Source organism: Acanthochromis polyacanthus, chromosome 9, assembly GCF_021347895.1.
Source record: "Acanthochromis polyacanthus isolate Apoly-LR-REF ecotype Palm Island chromosome 9, KAUST_Apoly_ChrSc, whole genome shotgun sequence".
Taxonomy (NCBI): Eukaryota; Metazoa; Chordata; class Actinopteri; family Pomacentridae; genus Acanthochromis; species Acanthochromis polyacanthus.
In genome coordinates, this window is record NC_067121.1 from 27,485,745 (window position 1) to 27,510,358 (window position 24,614).

At 40.1% G+C, this 24,614-nt stretch overlaps 3 protein-coding genes and 2 long non-coding RNA genes across 5 annotated transcripts; 1 reads left to right on the plus strand and 4 right to left on the minus strand.

Moving 5' to 3' along the window:
• Window positions 1-3,191: 3,191 nt before the first annotated feature.
• Window positions 3,192-9,134, minus strand: LOC110953541 (fizzy-related protein homolog). Its single transcript, XM_051953254.1, has 11 exons — window positions 8,942-9,134; window positions 8,025-8,098; window positions 6,190-6,318; window positions 5,928-5,991; window positions 5,052-5,182; window positions 4,881-4,966; window positions 4,603-4,786; window positions 4,340-4,405; window positions 3,780-3,882; window positions 3,442-3,625; window positions 3,192-3,305 (listed from the first exon to the last, which is right to left on the minus strand). Exons 2-10 carry the CDS (start codon window positions 8,091-8,093, stop codon window positions 3,465-3,467), a joined length of 993 nt encoding a protein of 330 aa, XP_051809214.1. The 5' UTR covers window positions 8,094-8,098; window positions 8,942-9,134; the 3' UTR covers window positions 3,192-3,305; window positions 3,442-3,464.
• An 891-nt stretch (window positions 9,135-10,025) lies between these two features.
• On the minus strand, window positions 10,026-16,997 carry plekhj1 (pleckstrin homology domain containing, family J member 1). The gene is made up of 6 exons (XM_051953256.1): window positions 16,636-16,997; window positions 16,434-16,504; window positions 16,207-16,272; window positions 15,264-15,354; window positions 12,214-12,277; window positions 10,026-11,591 (listed from the first exon to the last, which is right to left on the minus strand). The coding sequence occupies exons 1-6, from the start codon at window positions 16,827-16,829 to the stop codon at window positions 11,499-11,501; spliced, it is 579 nt and encodes a 192-aa protein (XP_051809216.1). The 5' UTR covers window positions 16,830-16,997; the 3' UTR covers window positions 10,026-11,498.
• Window positions 16,998-17,286: 289 nt separating this feature from the next.
• On the plus strand, window positions 17,287-21,347 carry sf3a2 (splicing factor 3a, subunit 2). Its single transcript, XM_051953255.1, has 8 exons — window positions 17,287-17,339; window positions 18,799-19,093; window positions 19,213-19,259; window positions 19,677-19,786; window positions 19,901-19,950; window positions 20,365-20,505; window positions 20,592-20,660; window positions 20,750-21,347. Exons 2-8 carry the CDS (start codon window positions 18,896-18,898, stop codon window positions 20,981-20,983), a joined length of 849 nt encoding a protein of 282 aa, XP_051809215.1. The 5' UTR covers window positions 17,287-17,339; window positions 18,799-18,895; the 3' UTR covers window positions 20,984-21,347.
• Window positions 21,021-22,519, minus strand: LOC127535389 (uncharacterized). The gene is made up of 2 exons (XR_007944235.1): window positions 22,419-22,519; window positions 21,021-22,327 (listed from the first exon to the last, which is right to left on the minus strand). It is a non-coding gene; the product is annotated as an uncharacterized LOC127535389 (long non-coding RNA).
• A 90-nt stretch (window positions 22,520-22,609) lies between these two features.
• On the minus strand, window positions 22,610-24,340 carry LOC127535613 (uncharacterized). The gene is made up of 4 exons (XR_007944490.1): window positions 24,269-24,340; window positions 23,647-23,747; window positions 22,983-23,011; window positions 22,610-22,900 (listed from the first exon to the last, which is right to left on the minus strand). It is a non-coding gene; the product is annotated as an uncharacterized LOC127535613 (long non-coding RNA).
• Between the last annotated feature and the right edge of the window lie 274 nt (window positions 24,341-24,614).

Here is a 24,614-nt window from a genome sequence, read left to right on the forward strand (position 1 = left end):
TGGGCAGGATTGGCTGAGGACTCTCTTATCCCGCCCACGTTTTACCGCAGAGGCTTCTGTTGCTGTCTATCAAGTATAGCCACACCCCCTGGCTCCGCCAACTTTAACGATTTATTTAAAATTCAGTATTGATTTATTTTAAGATCGGCCACCTGATCTCTCATTTTGACCATGAAAACTAACGGGAAAAAAATCCTGAGCTGTAGAAAATCAGTCTATCAAATTTTATTTTTTCCAAAAATGAATTGGGGTCTATGGAGAAAAAGCTTTTTGGAGCCACCCGAGCGGACGGTGTGATATTGCAAGTTTTTGACACTTCCGGGTTGGCTTCAATTCTGGAGCCAGATGCTACGTCCACTATATATACAGTCTATGCATACTACCAGCAGATGCCATTGAAACATCTCCATTCTCGGTGAGGTCTACTTACTGGCCAATAAAACAGCAATGACATAAATTACAAGATATGATCATTTATTTGCTGATTATCGCTCAGTACAGAAATATTTTCCTTTTTTTTTTTAAAACATTCGTTCTGTAATTATAGTTGGCAGCATTGTCTTGAAGTGGCATTAAAAGAAATTTCCAGAGTTTAGCAGTGTAACGCCCATCAGTTTCCCTCAGGTAACATTAGTAAGCAAACACGCTGTCTCTGTACGATAAACTTTCACAAGACAAATAAATAGCATTCACTTAAATGCAGCACACTAAGTTAACTCAAACATTCAAACAAAGAGAATGGGAGAAAATGTGGCAGATGATTTTTTTTTTTTTTTGTCCCGGATTAAAAAACAAAATAGGACCTCAGCATGAATGCTCAACACAGAAACGGTCTGAAGTAGCAAAAGACAAGTGCCCCGAGCTTGACTATCTTAGCAGACAAAACACAAAGCAGAAGTTCTCCTCAGAGCAGCGTTTCACTGCCTGGTTTAATCCCAAGTGTTTTTATCGTGTGCTTTAGTTGCGGTTATAAATGACACTGAGAAGCCAAAGCGGTTTCCATTTAATTTCCCTTGCCTGATTTTCCAATTAAGAAAGAAGGAAAACAAGACAAGTGAAAGATTTCACCACAAGTCACATTAAAAGGTTGTATTTTTCTATTTCTCTTAGTAACTTAATGCTCTAATGTACAGTAACACCAAATAGAAACTTTCTTTTAAGATGTGCTTACAGGATTGTTCTTGAGAGATTATGAAACAATGTTTGCCAGCCCTGCTTGATATTTTCACACTAAAATAAACTCAGATTGAAAACAGGAGACCAGACCCTCTCATCCAGTCCTGATTATGTAATTATCAGTTTAAGTGAAACATTATTGCCTGTCAGGAAAATGCAAAAACACAACCTTGGATTTTTCTGAAAATGTTAATTAAAAAAAAAAAAAAAAAAAGCCAAACTTGCTCCACAGATCAGACCAAAAACTGGACATAAAAGTAAATCTACCAGCCTTTGAAACAAACACACTAGTAAGAATTATGCTTTAAAAAAAACTGTAAAAAGAAAACAAAAAAATAAAATAAATACACATTTAAAGGACAAACTCAAAATTTGGCAGTTACGCACAATGTCAGCTTGTAAACAAACATAATCGCACGGGAGAGAACGGTCCGAAAATTCTCCTCGTCATCGGGGATCACTGGAGGCAGCGGCTCCGTCATTCAGGAGGAAGTGGAATACTGCATGTGCTGCCCTCGACAGTCAGGCTGTTCTCCTCTCCACCTCCTCCCACCGTCAGCTACAACTTGGCTAAATAAACTAAGGCCATCGAGGGGCCCTCTGCAGACTAGCGAGATGAATATTCAACGGGCCCATTTACAACTTGACACATGCAAAGGTATATTCTTTTATTCCCTTGTAGAACAGACTATCGGATCCTGGTGAAGAGATTCAGCACTGAGACGATTCCTACAAGAAGGAGAGTGACAGGGAAGGAGGTAAAAATAATATCACGGACAGGAAATAAAGCTGATCGTGTGCATTCAAGGGATGCGAGAGATATAAAGTGAGAAAAAGGAGAGTCAGTACCTTTGTAGATCTCATCTTACTAAAGACGTTCCAAAATCTAAGCGTTTCATCTCCGGCCCCCGTCACAATGGCTTCTCCGTCAGGTGACATGGCCTGCGCAGAGCTCATTATTAGACACCGAATACAGAATTGAAATGCTTTGTTTTCAGAGTAATCAGGAGACAAATGAGTGGTGATTTTAGTTCGACTCCAGCAGGGGTGGCTTTAATGAGCACCTTGTGTCCTCTTGTGCTCACTGATGCTTAATGATTGAAACAGTAAAAAGAACGTCATATGTAGACTTACTGCTATTTCTTTAGCTGAACAAATAAATAAAGACACAGAGTCAAAACACTTAGTTCTTGTAGTGAGCACCTATTACGGTACATTTATCTTGCAGTTTTCATTAGAATTACTCATATTAGCGCCACTTTTAGATTACTCTTGTAAATGTGAAGCTATCTTCAGGAAATCTCCGACATACAGACATTTAGATGAAAACAGAATATACTGACCAGGTAGACCTTAAAGAGGATACTTCCACACCAGGATCTGGTTCTGGAATAACCATGTGCTGACCTGCAGAGCAGGGTTTCAGAATATTTACCTCACAAGACCTGAAGCAGCGCTCTGATTAGGAAAGCGGGCGTACTTTATAATTACAAATAGGCTTCCTTAGGACTGTATACATCCACATACATATGGCTATCCACTAACATATTCAACTGTTTTCAGACCTAAGTTGGCAACAGACCAGAGAAGTTGATGTCATGTAATTCCATACCACTTCTTTCAGTGCAGAGAGATGTGTTTAGGTTAAGTTCAAAGACTGAAGGCAGGGGAAGAAAGCAGTGTTCCTCAGTCAAAAGTGTCATAAATCTCCTTCAATTCAGCACACCAAAACTGTAAAATTTTATTTAGATGCGGAATCTTCTTGGACAGCAAGCGAGTCACCACCACATAATTTGACCTCAGTTTTAGTCTGCATTTAAAAACACAGATCATGTATTTTATTTTGACATCACGCGTGTAGACCAGTAAAGGGCTGATTGTGAACTCACTTCAGTTCGTTGGTGTGTTTGGACCCAGGCCAGGTTGCAGACCTGAGAACTCGGTGTCGGTGCACTGCATGGGCTGGACGGTCAGAGTGTTCCAGCAAGCGGCATGCAGCGGTCACGTGCCGCCCTTCCAGACGCCAGCGGCCCGTGCTGGTGAGGAGACCAGCGATTGGCCTTCACTGCCGCCAAGTGCTCTGTGTACTGCTGCACTGGGAGGACGCTCGAGTGGTTCCACACAAGTAACTGCAGACAGCAGATTTTAAGCAATGGGAGGATAAGAGCACAGACATGGGTACTAATTCATTTTTGGGGGGAAAGAGCGATCCTGGCACAGATGCGCAGCTGACAGAAGTACCAGTCAAAGTCTCTGTCTGCATACCTTGTTATCATTTCCACCTGAGGCTAGCAGCTGGTGGTCTGTGCTCCACTTGAGCCCACAGACTTCCTGTCGGTGTCCTTGGAACGGCGCTCTGACTGGAGAGGTGGGGCTCTGATGTCCCGCTGCAGGATCACCCGATCACGGCTCCCAGACGACAGCTGGTCCGCATTCCACGCCAAAGCACCTGGCAGCGAGGAATAAAAGGCAGATCAGAGGAGAGATGATTCATCGACCATGAATGAGAGATGTCGCTAAGCAATGGCGTGAAAATGAACGAAGTTTGTGATAGCTCAAGCCTGCAGTTTCTCCGCCTCCATCTCCCCAGACTCTCGACTCACCCACTCTGGCCGTGTGTCCTTCTAGTACAGAGAGCTTCTTCCCTGCTGCAGCATCCCAGATCTGCACATAGCCTTTATGAGTTCCTACTGCTACCAGGTTACCCTGAAAATGGAAAGCACACTTTGAACATCACACTGACATATGTAGGTGTCTAATTGCATGACAGCAGAAAAAGCTCACAAAATCATTTACAACAACAAATAAAACAAGCTCAAACCTGCAACACAGATATTTATAATGCCACCGTTTATGAGTTCTCTGAGCTGCAAGGCTGAAGCCTAAAAATAGAGTCATTTAAGTTTTGAAAGGTTAAAGCGGAGCCTGCAAATCAAAATTGCATTTGCATTTTTATTGAATATGAAGTCGCAGCCCTGTTCCATGGTGGATTTCAATGGTCCACCTGAGTGACTCAACTGATTATTACTCACCACAAAAAAATGTACAAAATATTTATATGCAGGCTTAATTATTGTCCGTTTTACTGTTTGTTTGTTGTTGTTTTTTTTTAAATATAACCTTACAACAGTTTTGTCAAGATGACAAAAGATGAAAAACCCACCCTCTCTGACCAGCCCACTGAGGTCACAGAGTCTCCCTCTACAGAAAGGTCACAAAGACGTGTCACCTAAAGAGATGAAGGAGAAACAACAAAAAAGAGAATAGGACTGACATGGGCATCCAGGAGGCACTCAGTCACATTCTACCTGTAAATATGTATGATACACGAGCAGTGAGACAACTAATTGACAGATGTGATGTGACTAGAAACATTATTTGATCGAGAACCAAATTTGTTTTTTTTCTACTAAACACATCACACACCTGGCTGGTACAGGCACTCCACAGGTAAACACAGGTGCCCAGTCCAACACTGAGCACATTCAGAGAGGACCAGTCCACTAGGTTGAGGTAGAAGTCATCTTGAAGTTCTGGAGCATCCAGAACTTTGAAAGGAATTTTGGAAATCTTGCGTGTAGGTTTTCTAGGAGACCGTAACAGTTTCTGGCTGCAATGCACAATGAAATTTATAGAGGGATTTCATTCTAATTCACTTCAAGAAATAAAATAATATTTGAAAAACAGCTGGCAAAATGTATTACCTGTTGCTACTGACAGGTGACAGAGAATATGGAGAAACTGTGTTTCCATCCTCCTCTGGCAGAGCCCTCTTAGTGCTCACAGAATACTGCAAAACACAAACAGATGATTACTAATGCAGGAAAGCCCCTCATAAAATGAGTGCATTACACAGACATGTCATCTCTTTTTACACTAAAAAGGCTCCTCTTGGCAGGGGTAGATGGCTGTAAACGACGATCTTCTGACTGGGGGTCCTGGACCTTCTCAATGCCCGCTCCTAGCAGCTCGTTCTTCAGCAGAGCTGAGTAAGCCAGACCATCAGCTGAAACAACGGAAGAGACAGAGGGTACATCAAACCAGTCTGTTTAAATGATTAGGTTAGAAACGCTGTGCTCCCTCTGCAGTTTCTCAGCTCTTGCTCCGTCTCTAAAGATCAGGGAGAATTTTTTCACTACGCTTTATTTAGTCCTTATCTCAAGTTTCCATGAGCCTGCCCAGGCTCAGCAAACAAGAGAAGGACAAATTATAAAGTTTGCCTGGAGCAGACACAGAAACTCTGGAAATGAGGTGAAAACAGAAAAGACTCACACTAAAGTACAGCTGCAACAGAGGAGACTATCAGTGGAGCTGAGAAACATGGAAACTAAAGGTACAATGCTATAATGATAATTCATCAACTCAGGCGTCATAATACAGGAGGTTCAGTTTACATCAGCAGTAACAGCTCTAACACAATAAACAGTAATATAAGGCCGATATCCAAATGTAGAATGAGGGACACTGGAGTGAAACTAAATCCCCAACCTGAGACATGATAAAGACACGAACTGAGACAGATTTCTCCTGTCTCCAGCAGAGTTTATGTGCTGATGACAGGAGAAGCTGTGATCAGCTCTGCTACCTAGTATCTCCACAGCAATGAAGCTCAGTGCAGGTACACCCTGCTGCGAGGCTGCACAGGAAATGTATGTTACCATGGTTTGCTGCAGCACAACATGACTATAATGTATCAACCCAGGCTAGTGGAGAAAAACTATTTTATGTATATACAAAGAATGTTACGCTACCTTTGTTGCTGTCGGTGGTGCCATCTTTGGTTTTCCTGTTTTGATTGTGGGATTTTTCTATTTCCTGTGTCAGAAAATAAATCAGTAAGTGATCCTTCCCAACCCAAATATGTGAACTGAACGTGTAAAATCACAAAACCTGAGAGAAGTAATCTAAAAGATTAAGTTTACTCATCAGTCATTTTCAACACTTTCATCTTGAGAACACTGCTCTTTTGGCAGGACTGACAGTGGAATCCTGGATGTGATGCAGCAGACTCACATTAATGCGGTGGAAGTTGACACTCCAGTTGGCTCCAGCCCGGGAGGGAATGAAGCGATCGCCATGCTTGCTAGGGGAGGACAGTGGGGAGCTGGTAGGTGTCAGAGATCGCACCGCTCCTACAGCTTTCTACATGAAGGAAGAGAGGAGAGAGCACTTTCTGACTGGTGGCCAGACACAACCAAGCCTTGGACAGTGATTTGAAAACTTGATAACAAAGCAGGAGGATGATTTAGGTGGCAGATGGTGCATTTGTTTGAGCTGTTAATGACAGGAGGCAACATTCACAAAACCCAGTCATTTGGCCGGTGAGGTCTTGTTTTCGCTCGACACTCATGACACTGTCAAATGACTTGCCTGTTAACCCTTTGAACCCCAAAACCTGCAAATAGAAGCTTAAAATCATGTCAATTTACCAAAACCAATGTGGTCTGCATGTATCACTTCAAAAACTGCCAAAGATTAAACTATTTGCTCTCACTACATTCTGTAAAAACAATAAATTCTTCGCGCCTTGACGCAACCATAAAGTCACTGAGCAGTGACCAGCAGTCTCATAACAAAAATTCAGGGGCTTTTTGGCTGAAATGGCCTGAAATGTGTGGGAGAAAAGTTCTGTTGTCATTTACTCATGCAGTCTGTCTAGTTACTATTTATTTGTGTATGCTTAGATGTGTGTGAGTTTCAATTACTGGTATGATTGTGTTTTACTGATTCTCATTCATAGGTTCGGTTAATGTATAACATATGAGAATACTCTCAACACCCCGGAGACAAAGAGTAGACAAAAACATGGCCTTTCCTGTAAATCAGTGAAAACTGGCAGGCTATGGAAACACACCAATGTGATATCTATGAAATGAGACCTCTGTCACTATTAAAAGAAGTTTGTTATGCGAGGAACAAATAACATAAAGCTGACCATTTGACTGCCTCTCATCGAGGCATGACCAGTGAATGATCCAGTGGAATTTACCCTATGGGAGAAAAATACATAAAGCTTGTTTCCAGAAGATCGGAGGAAGAGGCAATGTAACGCATAAATCAAGTGTGCAACCCAATTATTTCCATTACATATTCCATAATAATGTACAAAAAACCTTGTTGAATGAGCGGTGGCACTCATTCGATGGCTGACTGGCTGTGATTGTGCAGGTGAATCCATTAACACTCAGAAAAGAAACCATTCTATTTGTATTTATTCAAAACCAGAAATTTACATAATAAACTGCCATAGTTGTACTATTTCCACAGAGATGAAGGACTTTATATTGCATGGGAAAAAAAGCCCACAGTGAGTAAAAAAAAAAAAAAAAAAAAAAAAAAATCTTACAGGAGTAAAGAAAGGCCAGAAACTGCTTAAGATTCAGAAGGTTAAACCATTTTCTCTTTCAACATGTGAATAGTAACGCTCTGTCTGCCAGTTTAAGTCCTTTGCTAGTTAACAAGTCAACAATTGTCTTTAGATGAGGCTATCATTATTCTATCAATAATCAAGATAATAACCTAATTATACTAGTCATTCAGCTTGAGGTGTAAAACTTAACAGTCTGTACTATACGGTCTTGAGGTTCAAGGTTCATCGTTTATTGTCATATGCACAGTGAAGAAACATGTTTCACTGTACACTGAAATTCTTTCTTTACTAACCACAACGAACACCAAAATACATCAAAAAATAAATAAAAAGATAAAAGTGAAACAATAAATCAATAAAATTTGACTAGACAAATTGGTGTTAATTCTTTTAGGAGTAATTATTTAAGTCCAAGGACAGCAACGTAAAAGACAAAAATTAACAACAAAAAAACCCAAAGACATGTATGATTACTTACTATGGGGCTTGCATTCTCATTTTGGATATTGATCTGTCTGAGCAATCTGCACTCATAGTCCTGATCCATGATGCCTGAAAACAGGTTAACACAGCAATAAAATTATACCTCAGAAACACAGATAATCAAAACATTTCTTTATCAACTCAGTAACTAATTCCCAGGACACGGGGAGTAATAAAGGATTACCTTATCTTAACGACCACTGGTGAATATTGTTTAAGCAATACAATGTCATATGACACAATAAATAAGTGATCCTGTTTATCAAACTCCATTATCAATGTCTATCTGTCCAGGACCTCCTTGTACCTTGTATCTTGCATTTGCTGTTAGGCAGAGAAACCAGAAACAATCCAATCCATAAAAATCACGTTTAACTGGATGCTAACGAAAAGACAAAGTCAACAGTCACCTAGAGAAAGCAGATTACCGTCGCTTTACGGTGATAAATTAAGCAACACAGCTGTAGCACGGTTCACAGTTTTAAAATCTTCCACAAAGATTACAAAGAAAACCCCGATCTGTATCTAAACTGTAATTATATCCCATTACATCTGTTGACAATGACATTACAGTGTACATGATCAGCTACGGTTGAGCTCAGTCTAATGCGCTAACAACAGCACTTCAATTATCTTTGTGAAAACTAGCAATTCAGGACTATAAAATCAATCTAACGAAAGGAATTTACTTGTATGGTCAATGAAACAAAAACGGTCGTGGTGGCTATCTCTGATCCTTAATCGTTGCACTGAAATGAATCAAAAACCAAATAATCCAATTACCCAGGACACACAGCTATGCTAATGCTAACGCTAGCTCAGCTGACTGACCTAACGTAAGATAAGCTAGCCGTCCGGCTAATGCACTGGTAACATTGTTTGTTCACAATGTTCACTAGAATTAACTCTTACCTTCCCCCGAAAAACCCTTCCCCTTCACGCGCTGTTAAATACGTTTTCTTGGAGGCACCAATTCTGATATATTTATCTCGTTTTATGCTTTTTACGCTTAAAAAGAAAACATACAAAATACAAATGTTTTCTTTTGCCGAGCATTCAATTTGGTATCGCGAAGCACCACGGGAAGGACGTGACGTCACTGTTTTTGAATCACACATTTGGCTTTGCTACCATACAGTCTATGGTTGCTACGGAAACCTGTCACACACAGCGCCTTCTCTGCTCCCTGCTGTTAGAAACATTGCAACAGTCAGTACTGTGACTGTATGTTAGCATCATAAAGTGTATGTTAGCACCACAGATTATATGTTAGCAGCACAGGCAGTATGTTAGCAACATGTTTGCACCACAGTGTTAGCATTGTAAACTGTATATTAGCACCACCGACTGTATGATAGCATGTTCGCACTACAGACTGTAGGTTAGCATCATGAACTGCATGCTAGCACCACAGACTGTGTGATAGCATCATAAAGTGTATGTTAGCGTTAGCACCACAGATTATATGTTAGCAGCACAGACTGTATGTTAGCAGCACATACAGTAGGTTAGCAACATATACTGTATGAGGCATCATATACTGTATGTTAGCACCACAGATTGTATATTAGCATCATAAACTATATGTTACCACCACAGATAGCATCATAAACTGTATGTAAGCACCATTGACTGTATGTTAGCATCACAGACTATATGTTAACAATGTAGACTGCATGCTAGCAATACGGACTGTATAGTAGCATTAAGCTGAAAGTTGGCAGGATTGGTTCGTTTGGTTTGTTACATATGAAACCCCAGAAGTCTGAGTCCATGTTTTTGAGACTGTCATTGGTGCACTGCTGTTTCTTGGTGAAAGTACTCAGCCATGATGTTTGCTGCTTATTTCTCTCGTGATATATGGAAAATTCAACACAGACATGTGACCGAGATTTTAAAAATGAATTTACTTCAGAGGGATTCTTAAAAGTAACATTGTGGTTTCATCAAATGTTTTCATTTTGGTAAACACACGACACACTGCATGACTTTACAGTATCTTTCAAATGGCTTTATTAGTATAAAAAGAGATACCAGTGAAACAGGTGTAATATAACTAAGTAAAAATAGACTAAACACATTCCATGTGCAAAAGTTTAAATGAAGACACACTCAATGACATATGCTCTTTGTAGAAAGACTCTTGACTTGTGACATAAATATTTTACCAATTTGCAGACTACAACAAATCCTTACAGTGAAATATAACTGATAGCAAAATGTATTTGCTGGAATTCTGCAAATGTCGGTGTGTTATCAGAATCATATCAAGACCCTGGTTTTCCAACATGGTCCAACAGCTTTGTCACAGGAATCTGATTCAAAGTGCCAAAGAAAAGGTACAGTAGGTTCAAGTAAATTACTGTGATTCTAATTTAAAAAAAAAAAAAAAAAAAAACTCAACACCCAGAAATATGTGCAAAAGTAAAGATTTTTAAACTACACAGTTTAAATGGGCTACATGATAAAAACACACCAGGACAGCTAAAAGCATGTTTTTCTCACAAAAACTGAGCAAATATGTGGCTCAAGTCAGCAGCTCAAAGGGCTCATGTAGTTCAAATCAGGACGGGAATGCTGTCAACAGCTTTCTAATTTACTCAGGGTATTAATTGTAAGCTTTACACAGGGTAAATGCACCCTGTTTGAGATTAGATTAACACCGGTTTAAACCAAATGTTCATATGTCCTGGACTGACTCCTGTTAAATGCAGTTGTGGTCACGTGACAAATGGTCCTGAATAGGGTGAACAATTATTGATTTCAAATCAATAATGCAGGTTGAGACAACGTAATTTGCAAATCACAAAGGCTACAATTATTACAAAATCAATGCTACGTATTTAACCCAGGGTTTAAGCGGTTGTGTAAATGGTTTTACAAATTCATGTCATTCTGCTTGTGTGACACCAATGCTATAGATGGTATCTCGTAGTAATGCTTATTCACATATTTTAAATCTGTTACAGGGTGAATACTGAAGTGACCTTGACTTTCTCTATGAAACTTAGATATTATCACCTAATCATTAAACCCTAGTCCTGAATGAAAGTCACACCCCAGTTTAGGTACAATCACAAGCTGTCAAACATTGTCCAAGTGTACAGCATGTCCAGTAGAAAACTAGATTAACAGGTTTATACTGACAATTGAGGCAAAAGTTGAAAATGGCATGGAAAATTCCCCGGAACCAAAAAATAAGACAGTGTTGAGTTGTCCAAAGCCCTGCATTACCTGTGATAACTGACAGCAACACAGAAGGAATAGTCTGAGTTGTAATATCGCTTGGCCTCAGAAACCTTCTCCAGTCTGAGAGAACACTAAACACATTTATTGCAGAGAAGTAAAGAACTAAACAGCTAAAGTGTGGATGCTAATCATGTGGGTTTCAAACCAGTGTGGAGTGAATACAGGAATGGCAGAGTGAACTAAAATGAAAATGAAGTATTTCTGGACACAGGATGCTGGTCTACAGGGAGGAGGTATCTCGCGGCATAAGTTGCAGACCATTGCTGACCTGGAAGCGAGTTTCATCTGATATACCATATTGCTCCAAGGGATCCTGTGGAGAAAAACTGGCAGTGAGTACAGACTGCCAAAAGAAAAAAACAAACAAACAGTGTACAGCATAAATTCACTGTTTTTTGAGGAGACTCAAACTTTTCACCAAAATCACTCACAAAGTTGAACACAAAACAGGAAGTATTCTAACTTCAAAGTATTCTACTCACGCAGAAAGTCTGGGTTTTACGGGGTGAAGTTTGCAAACAGAGTGTGATTTCAGCTGTCATTCTAACTACTTTGAATATTTACATTTATTATCACCTTTTTCAAGGTCTTGACCAAGAATTGTCAAAGAAAAATGTGTGAAAGCCTGTGGATCATCCTATGTAACAAGGAAGTCGTTTCTACAAAACACACACTGCTAGCTGAGCTTTTAGTTGTCATATGTCTTTCAGCATGCCAAGAGTAACTTTCATTGTGATTACTGTATGAATCTCAGCAGAGACCAACAACAAACCCTCAATTGTCTTTCTTAATTTCCCTTCCTTCTATCTTCTACAGATACTAGAGCCTGCTGGTGTAATTCACACTGCAACCGTTTTCATGGTGTGACAAAGTTGATTAGAAGCATCATCTGTGTGGCATTTAGTGCGCTGACATGCTGCTGTGAGGGGTCTCACCTTCCCAGTGAGCCTGTGGATTTCAGTCCGATAGAATATAAGGTTCTTCCTCATGAACTCGTAACTGCAAGAGATGAGACCACAAATGAATTTGGCATTTAGGTGGGTAATAAGGTTCAAGCAAATACAGTGAAGACTAGGGCTGTCACAATCCTGAAATTTTAGTTGATAAGTAAATGTTTTTCCAAATAATTTTGTTTAATTATTTGCACTTTTCTGCTCATATTATGCTTCTGTAATAACATAAGCCTAATAATAGTTTGACCCTCTAAACTCCAAAGTCTGTGTGTGTGTGTGTGTGTGTGTGTGTGGTATTTATACTGCAAAATGAATTCATCCACCTGTATAGAAACAATACAACCATGGTGTGAAGTAGAAAGAACTCCAAATGATGTCTTTTGTGCAGTATAACAAAGATTACAGTGCAATGAATAAAGAAAAGAAAAAAAATATTTAATTTATTTGATTATTTATTTTTGAAAGATTAACCTGAACTCAACATGTACCACATTTTTTCATTTTTCCAATTGCTCACAGGTGTTACCAATACTGGATAAAAATGGAAGTTCCATTTTCAATAGAATAGGCTACAATACCATACAAGAATTTTATTTATCCTTGAAGGGAAATTCAATCGTGTGTAAGTCTCATCCGTTTACTTCAGAATTATACAGTGTAATTGCTGATGGTATGAAAGATTTTCTAAATCTTTGTCCTGCAGCACAGGGATAGGAGTCATCCACCGATGTTTCTTTGCTCATTGAGGCACATATGAAGTGGATGATCCATGTTTGTCAGAATGGCCTCCACCTTGCTCAGTGCACGTCTCTCCACCTCATCCTCCAATGAGTTCAATTTGATTCCAACCACAGAGCCAGCATTTTTAACCGGTTTGTTCAGACGCCTTGCATCCTTGTGTTTTATACTTGCCTCCCCAGCAGACTGCAGCATAAAACAGAACACTTGCCACCACAGACTGATAAAACATCTGCAGCATCTTACTGCAGATGTCTGTTGATTGAAGTCTTCCGAGGCAAAAGAGGTGGCTCTGCCCTTTGTTGAAGATGAACTCTATGTTTGTAGACTAGTCCGATTCATTATACAGGTGTTCACCTACATATTTATACGATGTCATCACCTCGATGTTCACACCACAAGCGTTCCCTGACTGAAGAGGGGGTTTGGATCTGTGGAAATCTATGATCCTTTCCTTTGTCTTTGAGGTATTGAATAGCAGGCAGTTTTGTGACTCCACTCATTGAAGGCATTTATCAGATCCCTGTATTGGCTTCATGTCCATTTCTGATACATGCCATGATAGCAGTGTCATCAGAGTGTTTCTGAATGTGGCAGGACTCAGTGCTGTATTTGAAGTAGAATGGAGCTAGGACTGTTCCTTGTGGAGCCCCAGTACTGCTTAATAATGTACTGTGTAGTTAATATAATCTACTACTTACATTTTTGATTTGTTTCCATACTTGTAATTTACTTGCATACTCCTCCTTTGTGAAAGTGCCGTTTGAAGTTCAGCAAAACAGTCCCTGAATTTCTGGCATGTCACTACATTGCATGTAATGATTTTTTTTTTTGGAATCTGATTCGTGCAACACTATATTGAAAGCATTTTTTTTTAAATGAAACATGTTGAATACATATTCTTATAAACTGTCATGATTTTAGACTTAGATTTTGATGATTTTCTGATGGAACAGTATGACAGATGAGTAGTTCAAGAGCATTAGAAAGCTAAAAATTTGACGATTCTTTTTGTTTCTACGGTTTTCTGCCTCTGACAAATGGTGTAATTTGGTGATTTTTATAAAAGATACCATGCTTTAACTGTTGGTTAATTCTAAATTCTGGTGACATTAAACCACAGCAGAAAAAGAGGGCACAGAGATATGATACCATTAAGGAATACCAGTCAAAACTCAACCTGTGGAATGATGTGGAAATACTGATGGTAATATAATATTTCTGCTAGCTTCATACAAGTAAATGGAAAAGATTTATATGATTATGCAAAATGGTCACGTCGTCAGCTCGCATAATCATGATCAGATGATTATGAAAAAAGCTGAGAAGGAGCTAGTTGAAACTGGGTTTGTATTAGTACGTCTATTTCTTTTACCAGCCTTTACTAGAGAAATACTGTCTAAATACAGAACATCTTGGCATATGCGCAAAATAAAAGTGCCAGTTCCACCCAGAAAGCACCCGGTGAGCTTTGTGCTGTTAGTAGATTGTTGACTGTGGGTGTGCATTGCTTAACCATGCTAGCCAAATCAGCCCAGCTCATTTAGTAGTATGATCAGAAAACCCAATGAGAACCACTAAGATCCCTCATTCAATCTCCTGTTTGGGAGCACTATGTTTTCCAAGTAAGCTGGAACACAAGACAAGGGAAAGCAGAGATGGATCAGCTGGAAGCCGCTCACCAGAACTCACACGGCAGACATTGTACATATGGAACGAGCAAATTTATTTGTGACAGCTTCTCCCATGTGAGTCTATTATTGGTGGCTAAAACAAAACTTCAGGAGCAAGCTGCTCTCAACACAGCATTCAAATAGCACCCAAGAGGCAGATAATAGACAGGTCAAACATATGTGACCATATTAAGCTGTAGAGAACACTGACCATAACTTTCTAATGAAGTGGGAACAGCACTACCATGGCTATATGTAGCAGTCACAGCAAGCACAGAGTTTTACTTGTTATATTTTTTAAATGTATGTAAGTCAACTGCATTTTTGTTTGCAATTATTTTTAGCTTTAATGTATACATAATTTGGCATATAAGACGTCAAAAAGACAGATGAACAACAAGTTTAGATCTACAGTCATGTCCTTAATTGCATGGTGTGACCAGCATTCACAAAACAGCAACATATTCTGATAGAATTTGTATTGCTATTTGATAAATGGCTAACATAATGAAATGCTTTTCGGCATTTATATCAGCATGTTTTTCTCATTTTATTAGCAGTTAACAGGAAAATGTAACTTTATGTCTGCTTTAATAAGGAAACAAAACAAATCAATCCTACCTCGCTTTGATAATGGAGTCTACCCACTCCCCACACTGCTCCTCAGAGTCACACTCAAACAGATACTTCCTCTCTGCTTCATCCAGAAATGCTACAAAGAAAAACACATAGCAGTAACTGAGAAATGCATAAAAAGAACACAAACTTAAACACAAAGTCATGACAAATGAGCTTGTCTTCCAGTTCAGTGACAAATTATCAATGAAGTTTGAACAGTATCAACACAAACATGCAAACTCACAACCCAAGAAAGTGTGGGTTCGTCTAGGGGTTGACGGATAATCGGCTCTGAATTTTCCAAATATCACTTTTGCTATTCTTCATTAACTCATTTCTGCTTAGGTCAATAAATTTAAAAAATGTGCTATTTTGGATCTGATGGAGCCCATGACCAGAAAATCAATACAGCAGCTGACATCACGAAGGATGTCTGAAACTCCAAATGCAAATCAAGAAGAGAAGATTGAAGAAGCTATGTCCAAGGATGCACAGGTGTGTCCTCAATGTATCGTCGTAAACTTTTTACCTGTGACATTCAGCTACAATACACAAGCCATGTAAGCAGGCAGGACTTACAAATGTGTGTGTACGCTAGATTTTCAGTATCACAGTATATGTCACTCTGTATTTGTGTAGCGCTATTTTGTGCACTGCATGTGTGTCAAAGGAGGTATCTGTAGTCTCTGCTCTGTGATCACCTACAGCACTATTTTATTAGTCACGCAAATGAACACTGAAGGATCAACGCTGTAAAGTTGTCTTATAATTAAACATCTGTAAAGCATGAATAAACAGAGGCTTGTCAGCAAAGTTTTGTGTTGAAGTTTGAGTGCTTCCAAATTGTGACTTCATTGATTCAGTTCATTGATTACTAATTGTTGATATCGTGGGGAAAAAAACAATTAAGGCCGGTGTAAAACAGAGAACTGTGAGGATGGCTCACCAATGGAGAAGGTCTGGCTGTCCTCCCTCTCCACCCTACACTGCTCCAACAGCAAAGCTCCAATTGCTGAAAGCAAATAATGATTTAATTTTGGATCAGCATTTTGTTGTTCTTCTTAAGAAGTAGTTTCATTTAATTATGAGGTGCAGGGAAGAAAATGATACATGTTAAACACAGGCTGTGACGTTAGAACGTGACATTGACAGGTGTTCAAACATTGACTCAACTGACCTCTTCCTCATCAGTCCGGAAATAAAAGAGGAAGTTGACGACCAGTTTCACCAGTCTCTCTTTACAACTGTGGCGACAACGAAAATGAAAGGAGAACTTCACAACACAAGACAGGCACAGTGCAGTCGAGTGGCATGAACCTTCTGCTGACTGACATTAGCCTGCTGCCCAAAAATCATGAAATAGAAAATTGATAACACCGCCTTACCGTCTCCTTTCTTGGGGCCTTTCATGCCCAGTTCAGCTGCCATCTCTGAGGGCTGGCGGCTCAGAGACACAGCTCCTTCTCGTTGAAAACGCATCACTGACGCAGATACACACCGTTTGGACGCAGACAGACTCGGGACACTGTGGCTACGATCGACCCGTTTCCCAGACACTAAACATGACATGGCGCCGGCTTAACGATAGCACGATGTAGTAAATATGATGTATATACCGTCAAGTTCACGTCGCTGCTTCGTTATCTGATGTCGTCGAAATGTGACGGAAGTGTTTCGGTCATTTCGGGCTCAAATGGATACAGCGGTGTCCTCCTTCACGCTAAACACCGCGACACACACTCATCCTCTCGGCTGGCAACAGTGACACTCCTCACGAGTAATAGTACGGTGGTCGGTGAGGTTCAAACAAGGCGAGCGGCATTACCAAAAGTGCACTGCAATGAGAAGCAAATAAAACATTAGAAAGTGAGTTATTATTAAGCAAATACGCAAATACTTGGAAAAATTGAACAAATTGACATTTAAGGGAGAAAATGACACCGTTGTTTGGCTGGCGTGGCCACTCCAGGAGGTGGCAGTAACAGACATGAAGAAGTTGTCAAAAACAAAAAAACACGAAGAAGTCAGGCACATGCGCACTACGTATCTACATTTGCGTGTTCCTGACGTTGTGGAGTTGTGAGTGTTTTGTACAAACTCGTTTTTAATCTGTTCATTTCACATGTAGCTAACTAGACACTAATCACATACACAGAACTTGTTTAATTTTAATTGTAGTTTGGTCATTTGGGCTGCATTGAAAGCTGTGTATTATAGCTGGAAACGCATTTAGCTTAGCAGTAGCATAGTCACAATGCATTCACTAGCTAACGTTACTGTATGCTAACACTGCTAACTGGACGTTTTTAGGATTCATTCATTAGAATGTACTGATGTTAAAGCGGGATGTATTTCCCTTTTGTGCCGTGGTGAATTATTTCAAGAAATTCAGAAGTATTTCTTAAATAAATGTACTTTTAGTCTACTTTCTTAGTATATACACAGATTCTTTGCAAGAGAAGTTAGCATACAGACTCTTGGGTCAAGATGAGTTGTGTTGTTTTTAAGAAAACACGAATTACAAACCAGACCTGTTACCCAGTTTATATAACATGTATGTGTATAGAGGCTAGGGCTGGGCGATATAGCTGAAAAATATACGCAGTAAAATGTTTCATTTCAATCAATATTGACAATAATGTGCTGTTTTAATCAACATTTGAAAAAATGAAACCAGTCAAAAACTGGTTGCAACTGAATTTCACGACTGTATTTTGAATTCAGCACTGAAGTCTATACATCTAGATACATGTACCCACTTTAATGTTAACATAGCAGTGAGAAACCACGAATATACTAATTGTACCCAAAAAAAAGTAAATATGTATAGACAAAGGGATCATCTCATCTTGATAGACATTAAAAACATTAAAATATAACTTTGACATGCATAGAGGGCAACAGGGAAGGATGTGTTGTTTAGGTGGAGGTGGTTAGAGACAGGTTCATGGATGATTTTAAACTACAAAGCCCATCTTGAAAGGGCAACCATATGTCCCTGCTGGCCACCGCCTCCACCGAGTGAGGTGAGTGATTAGAGGCCCAGACGGCTTTGATGAGCACACTTTGGGAGGTCTGCCCAGATGCCATGGAAAGAGTGTCAGAGGGCAAGGGGCCTTCACTGTCAGAAGATATGATTGGCTGTTTATAAGCCAGGGAGGATGATGTTTGAGATTTGTTTATGCAGCTGAATATTGTGTTTTCTTTTTGTGCTGTCATGGTGGTTTGCATTGTATCAATTTAAATGTATAATTCTTTTGGACAATTGTCTTATTGCAATTGCAAACAATGTGTCTGCCAAATTGATGGCATACAAGAGATAGACAGGAGAAATGAATGTACTTTGTTGTTTACGCAATAAAATAATCAATTCAGTAAATACTGAGTGAAATTAGCAGCAAAGATTACACACAGGTGGTTTTCTAACATGCATGGTTGTGCCACAATTTACAGTACACATTGTCATAATAGTAATAATTAGTCATTTCTATCCATGTTTTCCATCTTTGGCAACTGTTTGTTTTTTTTTCTTTCCCCAGATAATCAGGAAGGATCTGTTTGGAATTACTGTCCGGTTTTGACTGGATACTCAGGTGTAGGTGTGTCTGTGTGATCGCGTCCATCACCTTGCAAAGATGGATTTCCAGCATCGAGCCGGAGGGAAGACAGGGAGCGGTGGAGTGGCATCTGCCTCTGAAAGTAACCGAGACAGGCGAGAACGGTTACGTCAGCTGGCCCTGGAGACCATTGACATCAACAAAGACCCCTATTTTATGAAGAATCACTTAGGATCATACGAGTGCAAACTTTGTCTGACACTTCACAACAATGAGGTGAGGAGGCATGTGAGGAAAATGTTCTTGATTGGGTCGTCTGAACTTGGTGCTATTTTTTGTGATTAGAGTGTCTGGTTAAAAAGACAAATGACTCACTGCCCTCTTCTGCATTACAGGGCAGCTACCTGGCTCACACACAAGGAAAGAAACATCAGACCAACTTGTAAGTTCACAATTTTTTGACGCTTCATGTCAAACACACAAGTGCAAGGGCAGTTGCTTTCTTTGTTTCATTTTGGTTCTCTTTTACTGGTGTTTTTTAACGCAACTATGTATTGAGATCGGTTTGCTGTTATGTAAATGTGTCCTTGCATAACATCTTTGGGTGAAACTTGTCTTTTTGAATTAAACATAGTACATGAAATACTCATGTGCAGTGACCGTATTGAACCTTACGTTTGTAATGCATAGCAAACAGTATTCAGTTGCTCCATAATCTTTGTTCAGATGAAGCTAACTTTGGCTATGCTTGTCCCAGCAACAACAGGGAGTTTTCTATTTGAAAATGCAGCTATTAACAACCTCTGGTGTCCCTTGTGTTTATTATTAGATAAAATCTTAATATTTTTGTGTGTTTCAGAGCACGGAGAGCAGCTAAAGAGGCAAAAGAAGCTCCTGCTCAACCAGCACCAGCAAAAGTTAAAGTTGAAGTCAAGAAGTTTGTCAAAATTGGTCGACCAGGATACAAAGGTAGGCTACCTTTTCTTCATGTGTCAGTGCAATCATCATTTAGTTTATGATAATGGTAGTTTGACTACAGATGCATTTTATTTAATGTATGGTCCATGTCTTTCTTTTTTATAGTAACCAAACAGAGAGATCCAGAGACTGGACAGCAGTCTTTACTTTTCCAGGTTAGTGTGTTCAGTGAGAATTCCTGTGTGAAATCTGCTGCAAAAATAAATATGTTCCGAAAACCAAATAGCTGTGTAGTTTCTCCAGCTTCTCCATCACCACTCATCCAAGCCTGGTTACATACTAACAAGGTCCAGTACTCACTGTTTCACTGTGGACATCTGTTCTTTCTGAGGTGCTGGATCGCTTGTAGCAGGTGTTGTTGATAAATCTGGCTTTGTATTCTACACTTAAATCCCACTTATTTTTAGTCACTTGTTAATTAAATAGTGAAGATAGCTGATACTGAAACAGGGTCATATATATAAAGTACAACCTCATGCTCTAAAGACTGACTTCATGGTAATTCTGTCATCCTACTATCAAAAAGGAACTGGCTGTAAACTACCCATTTTCTTATCTCTGTCCTTTAGATCGACTATCCAGAGGTTGCTGAAGGAATTGGACCCAGACACCGTTTCATGTCTGCTTATGAACAGCGCATCGAGCCCCCTGATCGTCGTTGGCAGTACCTGCTGTTGGCCGCTGAACCATACGAGACTATAGCCTTCAAAGTGAGTGGTCCTGTAGGTTTGCTGTGCCCTAAAGTGTTCTGGTTTCGTCTTGCTGAAATGTGATATCAAAATGTTTCCTCTTTTAGGTCCCCAGTAGAGAAATTGACAAAGCAGAAAACCGTTTCTGGACCCACTGGAACAGAGAAACTAAACAGGTACTGATAGTGTAGAGTATGGCAATCACAAAGACACACACCAGAGGAAATAGATGTCCTAAGCTTTCTTTTATGTTTTTTCCTTCCAGTTCTTCCTACAGTTCCACTTCAAAATGGAAAAAGCCGTTCCCCAGTCCAGTGGTCCACCGCCTCCTGCCAGTGTGAAGCGCCCCCCTCCTCTGATGAGTGGTGTTGGACCTCGCCCACCAAATGACAGTCTGCCTCCTCCCCCACCCGGAGGGATGCCTGTCCCTCCCCTCCCACCTGGCGCACCAGGTGCCCCCAGATGCCCCCTCAGATGCCCATGCCTCCCATGCCAATGAGGCCGCCCCCTCCAGAGGGCCTTGCAATGTCTAATAATTGATCCCCTGCTAGGATTTTAGGATCACGCTCTGTCATTTTGTGCAGTCACACTGCCCTGCTTGTCAGCCACAGTGTCAAGGTCCCTTTGGATATTGCAGGTGTATTCAGTTCAGTTATTTTTACAAATGTTTTAAGTCCACATTTAATAGATTTTTACACATCTGTTTGGTTTATGTAAATGTGCAGGGCAGTGTGTTATTGCATGAGTATAAATCTGACCACACTCTTTTGTATTACAGTCTAGGTTCTGGATATGGAGCTATGGTTGGTAGCTCTTCCTTTAAGATGTTGTTTTTGTAATTAAATACTGTGAGAAACAGGAAACATTTGTGTCCTTGAGTCTGCACTCCTCCATAAACATCACACACAACGATTTATTGAACCAACCATCTGAGCTCAAGGTTGCTGATCAGGATAAAAGCTAGAGTTTACTTCAGAGACGAGCCTTTAACTAGGCCCTCTGAAGCAGCTTTTAAACAATAAAGCAGGCTAAATTGGACAAATTATTGATAATGCTCTGTCTTGATCTTAGGTTTGCTGTGTTACGTCATTGTTGACATTTAACCAGGCTTGGCTGGACACAGTTTATTCGATGTCTCTATTTAAGCACCAAAAAGAATCAAAGAACCAAATGATCACATGAACATTTTAAATAAAGAAGTCAACACATAAGTTTTAATTAAACTGTAGTTATCCTCACAAGTAATTCAAAGTTCCATCACACATCAATCACATCTGACCTGGAGAGCGACACAGAGCTGCTGATTCTGTTCTGCCATGTGGCTGTAAGCACACGTTGAGACTCATTACTTCTTAGTCTGATGGAGAGAATTAGGATTTTAATAGATGAGACCAGAGTACTTCAACTGAAGAACATTTAGAAAACGAGTTCTATAAAATCTGCCTCAGTAGAAAGAGTCCACTCATCCTTTTTGAGTCTTTTTCTTATCTTTCTTTCCCTCTGACTTCTTACTTTTCTTTGGAATCGTGTCTTCCTCTCCTTCATCCTCATCTTCATCTGCTTCTTCTTCTTCAGGGTCTTCCTGTTTAGCTCCGTCTTTCTTGTCTTTGACTTCTTCATCTCTGGCCTTCTTGGCTCTCCTGTCCTTCAGTTTTCTGTCTCTTCGCTTCAAGAGTTTTTTGTCTGGCAATGGCTTGTTTCTGAGACGGCTTGATAATTGCGCTCCTCTCTTTGATTTTGCTTTTTTGACCCCTCCGTCATTATCATCCTCTTCATCTTCATCGTCTTCATCATCAAGGTCTGGCAGCCACCAAAACAGGACTTCCCACAAAGATGTCTCAGGCTGCAGAGGGGAGAGTAGTGATCAAAAGTGTGGGGGAAAAATATGCTAATTGGTTGAGTGTAAAATAAACCAGTATTAGATCCCAGTTTACCTCTGATGGTTGCCCTCTGTGTCGCAGTGCCCCTGAACGTCTCATCGTCAGTCCAACTTCTTCCTCCTCTTCCTCTAATGTGCCCGGACCCCCACGTAAGGTTCTGTTTGTAGAAGGGAGCACTCAGTCACAGCAGGCAGTCATGAATTCCTTCAAATCTAAACTGTGTTGACTAATTTACTTGCCATTCAGTCTCTGAAGGCCTGAGGTGAGCACCAGGATGGTGATGGCCACAAACAGACAGCGGTTTAGAGTCACATTCTCCCACGGTTTCTCGATGTCGGTCAAATTCTGGATTGACAAGGTTTTGTGCAAAGAGACTAAAGGAAAGATTAAACAAAAACAGCGATGAGGACGTGTGTGTGTTGTACTCAGATCTGATAATGGTTAAGGAGGAATGACTCGCCTGCTCTAGGGATGCTGGGTTCTCTGGGTAAAATCTTTGGTTCTGCTCTCGGTTGCTGTGGAGCTGCAGCTGCTTCCTGTTGGAGAACAACATGCAGCTTATAAGAAAAAGAAACTAAGGATGGTAGTAGTGCAGTTGTCTTTTGTTAATCAACTAACCTCTCTGATTTTCCTGGTAGGATACATGTCTGGAACAGACAGATGGAGATTTAGTGACGGCTGTTCTCATTAAACATAAAAAACAAAACCCCAACAACCATGCTCACAATCTGGAATGCATTCATCTACATTTTATGTATATTCATAAATCCATGGTGGCTGAATGTATGCTTTATTTTATCTATCCTCTTTTATACAAAAAATAAGTCTGCTGTGCCAGATTTTACACTAAGGATATAAAAATGACTCCAGCTATGCAAATGAGTCTAGACACAGTGGCGCCTTGAGCTAAATAAAGTCATTCTATTCTATTCTATTCTATTCTATTCTAAAGGTTAAAACTGAGCAGGTAGGCAGGAATCTTTACTATATCAGTCAGGACTACAGTGGTGACAAATAATAACACATTTACCACTTGGTCGTTTTTAGACTTTTAAGAGCTCACAAGAAGGATTTAGTGTGTTTAGAGGGAGTCACCTTACTACACTCCACTGCATAGTGAAGTGATCCATGCAGCATCGCTCACCATCATTATCACTGTGTCGCCTTTGACCAGGAGTCAGATTTCAGCAGCTCCCAGGTATTTATAGAGTTGTACAATACACATGGCATTTATGCGGCGGCATTACAGATTCAGTGTGCGTGTTTGCATGTGTGCTGCCACCTGGTCTGCGGATCTGTCGAACAGGCTTCTGTGGAGGAGGTTCTGCTCTCGGTGGCCATAACTCCTCTTCAAATGTCTCATAGCTTTCCTCCATTCCTTCCCTGACAGAAAAGAAGAAAGGAGATGGAAGGAGCTCAAAATTAAGTTTCTAAATGACCGAGGAGGTTTGGAGATGTATATGTGAAGCAAAACTACAGTTAGAGGACAGATCAACTTATGGAATGTTTTTTTTTCCTGCTGTTAAGATTTAACAAGCCGACACAGCAGCTCTGAATGTCATTACAGCTGAACTTATTGGTATTCTTCACTTGGAAGAAAGTTTCTTTTTTTCCCAGTGTCTCATCAGCATTCAATTTTGACTGCGCAAGATGATACAACTAAAAGGTCAACTTTTCCACTTTATGAATGAAATTGAAGCAGTTTCTTGACCTTCACATTTACAGATGAATGCTGCGAGGCCCTTATGTCTAACATGACATTTCTAAACGAGCACTGAGCTAATGTCCTTGCAGCCCTATAAATAGATGAAGCACCACCACCGGAAATACGCCGTTACTATTGTTTATCTGACTACCAGCCTGATCTGTGTTAAAGCCTAACCTTTGACCCCGACTGAAATAACCTGAATCGACATTTGGGCTCCCTTGGGCAGCGTCAGGGAACCTTTGTCACAGAGCCGTTGTTCCTCTGCAGAGAGTCACACACTGAACTTTGTGACAGTCAAGCACAGGTGCTGGAGAATGAAAAAACAAAAAGCCATTGAGTGTCAGTTAGAGGCGTTGACTGAGGCAGGACTGACGTTACTGTGAGTGATACAGCTGTCAGATCCCACATTTATAAAGGGGGAAAGTTTCGATAAACTAGGAGCCATGCTGGTAGAAATCTCTTTTGATAATAAAGGAGTTAACCATTTTATATACATCCCTATAAACAGTGATTTTGTTTTTGCATTTTTTAAAAGAAATATC

Coding starts and splice junctions, on each gene's coding strand:
- plekhj1 (XM_051953256.1), bottom strand. CDS start 16,829: ATGTCATGTTTAGTGTCTGGGAAACGGGTCGATCGTAGCCACAGTGTC. Junction 16,505..16,635: donor AAAGGAGACGGTAAGGCGGT/GTTATCAATTTT, acceptor TTGTCGCCACAG/TTGTAAAGAGAGACTGGTGA. Junction 16,273..16,433: donor GACTGATGAGGAAGAGGTCA/GTTGAGTCAATG, acceptor ATTTGCTTTCAG/CAATTGGAGCTTTGCTGTTG.
- sf3a2 (XM_051953255.1), top strand. CDS start 18,896: ATGGATTTCCAGCATCGAGCCGGAGGGAAGACAGGGAGCGGTGGAGTG. Junction 19,260..19,676: donor AAGAAACATCAGACCAACTT/GTAAGTTCACAA, acceptor TGTGTGTTTCAG/AGCACGGAGAGCAGCTAAAG. Junction 20,661..20,749: donor GGAACAGAGAAACTAAACAG/GTACTGATAGTG, acceptor TTTTCCTTCCAG/TTCTTCCTACAGTTCCACTT.
- LOC110953541 (XM_051953254.1), bottom strand. CDS start 8,093: ATGGATCAGGACTATGAGTGCAGATTGCTCAGACAGATCAATATCCAA. Junction 6,319..8,024: donor ATGAGAATGCAAGCCCCATA/GTAAGTAATCAT, acceptor TCCTTCATGTAG/AAAGCTGTAGGAGCGGTGCG. Junction 4,787..4,880: donor TCACCTGTCAGTAGCAACAG/GTAATACATTTT, acceptor TGTGCATTGCAG/CCAGAAACTGTTACGGTCTC.